Source organism: Sclerotinia sclerotiorum, genomic scaffold, assembly GCF_000146945.2.
Source record: "Sclerotinia sclerotiorum 1980 UF-70 scaffold_12 genomic scaffold, whole genome shotgun sequence".
In the NCBI taxonomy this organism is placed as follows: Eukaryota; Fungi; Ascomycota; class Leotiomycetes; order Helotiales; family Sclerotiniaceae; genus Sclerotinia; species Sclerotinia sclerotiorum.
The window spans coordinates 768232-774236 of NW_001820824.1; the positions used below are offsets into that span (position 1 = coordinate 768232).

Sequence of the window (6005 nt, forward strand, 5' to 3'; positions counted from 1 at the left end):
AACTTCGCGTATGGGGTCTGAAGATAATTGATGCAGTCTTGAAGATGGTTCGGTCATACGCCAGATCCCGATTTTGCAGAAGCTCCGCTTTTAGAGCAATACCAGGCTCAGATTAGTTCTGCTCTCACACCAGCTTTCGCAGCTGACTCTTCGCCCGAATTAGCATCTGAGGCTGTCAACGTTTGTGCCGCCTTTATTGCAACTGGTATTGTTACGGATGTCGATCGAATGGGTCGTATCCTCAAAACTCTGGTTACTGCATTAGAGAATTTCTCGACGGAGTCCGAAGTTGCGTCTATTGGGGATCTTAAGGGCCTTAGTTCCAATGCTCAGGTCATGGTAAAGATGGCAGTGTTTTCTGCTTGGGCTGAGCTGCAAGTAGCCAGCACAGAACAAAAGTATCTTGTGGATGTCCTCAAGCCATACATTGGCACCCTAACTCCCTTGTGGCTCGCCTCGCTAAGAGAATTTGCACGTTTAAGGTTTGAGCCTGACATCTCGATGAGCTTAGGTCCTCCATCCTTGTCCGGGAGTTTGGATAGTATTTATTCTGCATTGAACCGAGAAACTCTTTTAAGATTCTATCAAGATTCATGGCTCAAGCTTGTTGATGCCATCGCCAGTCTTATCGAGCAGGACAGTGAATTCGTTTTCAATGCGCTTGATGGGAAGGAAGCGGATGCCCCTTCAACAAACGGAAACTCTAAGGGTAATGATATCAACTATCGAGATGAACCAGTCGCGTTCTTCTTTGTTTTATTCGGAATTGCGTTCGAAGCCCTCGTTGCTAAACCCGGAAGTGAGGCCCTAGCATCCAAGGGACAAACACTCGAGATTTTGCAGGCCTTGAAGAAGATTCTGCATCCTAGTGTATCTGGTCACGCGATCTACCGAGAGGCAATCTTCTCGGAGACTATGGACCTACTTGATCGCCTTGTCCTCACTGAAGGGCTTGATGTTCAAACCGTTATCGTGCAGATTGCAAGAAGCTTGTGCATATCCCATCCTTCCGCCACGAAGGCAGACGTTGCCGAGGGCGAGGATTTGTCGGAAGATATTGAACAGCTGTTTGAATTGACTAGGATTATTGTCTTAGTACTTGCTGGGCTTCTACCAAATTTGATTGAAGCACAACAGCCTGCTCGTCATCAACTGACAGAAGAAGCTATTACTCTCGTCAGAGTATCCCTTAATGCATTGGTGGATGCTGCTGAAGTGTTCCCATCAATAATTAAAACAGATTTGCATGCTTGCATCATTCACATATTTGCTACCATTCTTGGAACAGGAAGTTGCCAAGCTGTGGTGGTCCCTCAATCGCTCCCAATATTCAAACGATTTATCACGAGCATCTCAGCATCACACAAAACACAAAAGCCTAAACACAATACCAGCATCATACAATTACAAGGCTGCCTCAAACGATTCCTGTCAATTTACATGAATGCTCAGAAACGAGAAACGGAAGTCTCTTTACCTTGTGTTAAGAATTCCCTTCTCGCTTCAACGCTATTGCTTAGCAGTGGGACAAACCATTTATCTGCCAGCGAACCACTTGTCACTCGTTTCCTAGATGAACTCGTAGATTGCCTAAGTGATCGAATGGTAAGACACTTCTTTCTTCTGGGATAAAATATGCTAACACCATCACGCAGACTGCAAAAGTAGCGGCAAATTGCATTCGTAATCTCCTTCTAATAACGCCAAAGACACCCGCAGGTCAAAGCATCGCGCGGTATCTTTTACCTCTCCTCATTACCTTTAGCACTAATACCGCAACCGAAGACCCGGAAAATGCTCGAGCACTCACGTTGCATGCTCTAACAGCATTTGTGGTTTCACTCGAAGGCAAACAGAGAGCAGTAGCTATGTCAGTCATCGTACCTACATTATTGAAACGCGCAAATGGGGACGGAGAAAAAGTTTGGAAAGAGACCAATGCCAGACTCCTTGAGATGGCGGCTGCTGATCCGACAGCTTTTAGAGCTGTGGTCGGTGGCATGACACCTGAGCAGAAGGTATTCATGGAGGGTGTTTTGGTTAAAGGAAAAGAGGGTGGGAGAGGGAAAGCGGATGATGCGGATGATGGAGGAAGGGAACCGACTATTGCGTTGAGAATGGATTTTGGTGGTTAATGAAATGGGCCAGGAGTGAAGCAAAAAGGATAGGGAAAGTAAAAATAGAATGTGGAGTGGAGGATGAGTTATATGTTACGATGATCATGGTATGTGGAAATATCATTTGAATGATTTATGGATGGTATAGATATTATTAATAAGCGGAGTTATCATTCTGCGGTCTCGAAAAGGGAAGTTAGATTTCCGAGTATGCTTACCCGTGTTGTGTTATGCTATTTCTTTCTCCCCTCCATATTCATGCTTTTTTTATTTCCAAGTTTGAGAAGGAACATTCAAAGTGGTAGTAACCACGTTTCATCGGCATGATTTTGCCATTAGGCATCATTTAAGATATTTTATCGGTGCCTGGTACGATGGAACCGGCTGGATGATTCGGCAGCAATTTTGCGAAATCAAAACCTTGCTATTCAAAGAGAATCATTCGAGCGTGGTGCTAATGGTGCTAGTGGAGGGGGCGAATGATTTAACGTCATGTAATGCAGGAGTCTTTGCAGATAACGAATATTGAGCCCTCTCCAACTGGTTACCCTCAGCCATTAGTGCGGCGTTTGAAGGTTGGTGGCAGTTAGGTAGGTGGTAGTGCCACACTATCTGAAACTATCGTTGGAGCTTTTGCTTCGTTGATCATCCACGATTCAGTCAATTTAATCCGAAAAATATAAATTTCTGGACCAATTTCTTTTTTCTTTCCAAAAAAGTATCGCACAACTCATCATCTCAAATCCGGATTTACAAATTCCTATCGCCGGATATCAAATAATAGATTCATATTCATCTAGACGAACCAAATAAGTCAACGAACCGAGTTAAATCGACACCAAGAAATTTTATCCTCCTAATACACACCAACGTAAAAATGCGCTACAATCCAATTCGATCCCTCGGCGCTCATCCGTGTCGCCCCCTTCCAAACGCGGGTCAAAATCCTCGCATCATCGAACCCCTTTATCTCCGCAATACCTCCCCTACAGTTTCCGCCAGATTGCATAAATGGTGGGTTAAGAAAACCAAAGCTGAGAGAATCAGTTTGGCAAAGAAGATTCCGGTTGCTTTTGCAGTTGTGGATTTGATCGCTGTGGTTGTGGATGCTAAGATTAGAGATGTCTTGTTGAGAAGAGGTGGAGCGGAAGGGAAAAGGGGGTAAAGAAGGAGGTGACGATTATGCGGGTGGTATGCTATGTCGTTGGGGTGGGAACGAGGGTGATCTATTGTGATATATGACTTTTTATCATTAGGATGTCATTTCACCTGCTAGTTGAGAATCTTTGGTTAATTTGGGATTTTGGGGAGATAGGATTTGAGCTTCAGATCCGAATTTATATAGGGTTTTCGGCTATGAGCGGCTTGTGATTAGGAGCTATGAGTTGGATATGATGGGAGTTTGGAGAGCAATGGGTTTTAGGGGATTCTTCATAGAGATGAATGGGATGGGAGAAGCGATTACGGATATCCTGTTATCCTCAGCATGTAATCATTTGTAGAATACAAAATATATTTTTCCTCATCATTTTACTTGCAGCTCTGTGTATCGATTTTCGTGAAGGCAAATATGGTTATGGGAATATTTTGACACATGTGTGTTTTGCATGCAGTAGGATGAACTAATTAGAACGTAATCATGTGACTTCCTCGCACAGGATAATGATGCGAGCAACAACATGGCTGGTCCTGGCTCTTGCAGCAGACATACCGTCTTTCAACATCAATTATACCACTTACTTTTTCAGTTCGACCCTTTCAGCCATTGATACACCTACGTATCAATGTTATCAAAATTCCTCTCTCCCACCATCTTCCGTAGATCCATCTCCAATCTCCGCTCCAACGTTAACACCATAAACATACCATCTATCAAGTCCCCATCCCAAGATCGTAAAACCACCTTAACACATTTAATCCGCTCTAACAACATCTCACTAACAAACTCTAGCCCTCTTTCCATTTATCTACACAAGCGGAAGATGGTTACACCGGGATAAAGCGCAGCGGGCCTTACGACGCATCGATTTCCAATTCCAGGAACTTTGCAAGAAAATCTTATCATTGTGTCCAGATGCCTCTCACATCATGAGTTATGAGAAAAAGGAGGGCGGTTTCAATAAAGTTCTTATATTCCTCTTGAATGATGGAAAGAAAATAGTGGCGCGCCTGCCAACTCAAGTCGCGGGTCCTTCGGCTCTGACTACCAACTCGGAGGTAGCGACTATAATGTATGTTAAGCATTATGTTATTTTGGAGATAATACAGGGAATTGACCTGAGATTGTAGTCAAGGCTCATACTACGATTCCCGTACCTGATATTCTCGATTAGTCAGATGACTCGAGGAATCCTATTGGTAGTGAATACATCATTATGAAGCATGTAGAGGGTGTGCGGCTGCAAGAGAGATGGTCCACCATGTCCGGAAGTCAATATACTAAATGCGTTCAATCAGTCTGTATGACGATGCAGCAACTAGCAGCACTTGAGTTTCCAGCATATGGAAGTATTTATTTTGAGAATGCACCATTTGAATCGACGTTAAAGGTACCTTTAAGCAAAGGTTTCTGTATTGGAACCTGTTGTTCGACTAGATATTGGAATGATAGTGCTAGCGAAACGGAAACAGGACTTACGAGTTCTGCTGGCCCTTGTATATGAAGAGTTCTAGCATTCTTTATGTCAAGATATTCCTAACAAACCACGAAGGGCAAGATCTTGCGGCTTATTCGTCAGGACTAGTTGCTAATGGATACTCCAAACTTCCATCCTCCGACATTGATACATCACGGCCTTCCTACTTTGGTACAGTAAAAGAACACCGGAAATTGTTAAATGCAGCTCAGGCAATACTCCAAAGCCTGATAGCGCAGCCGCAAGTCCAGAGTGCCTTGACACCAACTCTACTTCATGCGGATTTACACGCTAGGAATATTTATGTTTTGAATGAAGATCCAACTCTAATAATATGTCTCATTGACTGGCAGTCGAGCTCAATTGAACCGGCGTTCATCTACGCAAACGACATGCCGGATTTTGCGGTCCTCCCAGATCCTCGCACTGAAGAGAAGTCATTAGATGAAGCGACTTCGGACAATGAACCACCTTTATCTGAACAAGATATTAAGATGCGCAAGGTCGCTTCGTACTGTAATCAAGCCTATGAAATCTGTATGAAAGCTTTTATCCGGAAGCTACGGGTGGCAAGATCAGTTGATCAGTCACTTGTTCGGCCATTCCAGTACTCCAATACTTCATGGAGGGACAGTGCGACCGCAGTGCGGCAAGAGTTTCTTGATCTTGCAGAGAATTGGAATGACTTGGGCCTAATTGGTGAATGTCCTTACATTCCCACCAAAGAAGAACTCGAGATCCATCGAAAAGCATACAAGGCTTTTCAACACGTCCAGGAGCTCAAGCTGGTGCTCATAAAACTGCTACGTACCGATTCTGACGGCTGGGTACCTATTGATCGCTGGGACGAGGTGAGATGTGCTCACAAAGAAGTCTTCAACACAGCTCTGGAAAGTGCCCGTGAAGAGGGGAGTGAGTCGACTGAGGTGAAGGTTAGGGAATTGTGGCCTTTTGATGATTGGAAGTTATGAGTTATGTTATATCATTTGAACTGGACTCGAGATTAGTATACTACGCTTTAAATTTAATGAGGAGTAAGTCTAGTACCCCACTTCTCGGCTACCCCTAATCTCGGCCATCCTTTTACATCAAAAATCACAATTTTCTGTTAAAAGGAATGACCTTACACAGGGAATAGTGGGAAGCTGATAGGGCAGAACTGAGGCTATATGTTACGACGGGCTACACAACTACCAAGACACGTGATCACAAATAATCAATAGTGATCATTAAGGATCACTAAGGATCACGG

At 43.9% G+C, this 6005-nt stretch overlaps 3 protein-coding genes across 3 annotated transcripts; all 3 read left to right on the forward strand.

Moving 5' to 3' along the window:
• Positions 1 to 44: 44 nt before the first annotated feature.
• Positions 45 to 2135, forward strand: SS1G_08958 (hypothetical protein; the record flags this gene model as incomplete). Its single annotated transcript, XM_001590144.1, has 3 exons — positions 45 to 47; positions 106 to 1605; positions 1656 to 2135. 3 exons carry the CDS (start codon positions 45 to 47, stop codon positions 2133 to 2135), a joined length of 1983 nt encoding a protein of 660 aa, XP_001590194.1.
• Positions 2136 to 2994: 859 nt separating this feature from the next.
• Positions 2995 to 3282, forward strand: SS1G_08959 (predicted protein; the record flags this gene model as incomplete). The annotated part of the gene is made up of 1 exon (XM_001590145.1): positions 2995 to 3282. One exon carries the CDS (start codon positions 2995 to 2997, stop codon positions 3280 to 3282), a length of 288 nt encoding a protein of 95 aa, XP_001590195.1.
• Positions 3283 to 3796: 514 nt separating this feature from the next.
• SS1G_08960 (hypothetical protein) lies at positions 3797 to 5724 on the forward strand (the record flags this gene model as incomplete). Its single annotated transcript, XM_001590146.1, has 4 exons — positions 3797 to 3803; positions 4069 to 4334; positions 4451 to 4772; positions 4829 to 5724. 4 exons carry the CDS (start codon positions 3797 to 3799, stop codon positions 5722 to 5724), a joined length of 1491 nt encoding a protein of 496 aa, XP_001590196.1.
• Between the last annotated feature and the right edge of the window lie 281 nt (positions 5725 to 6005).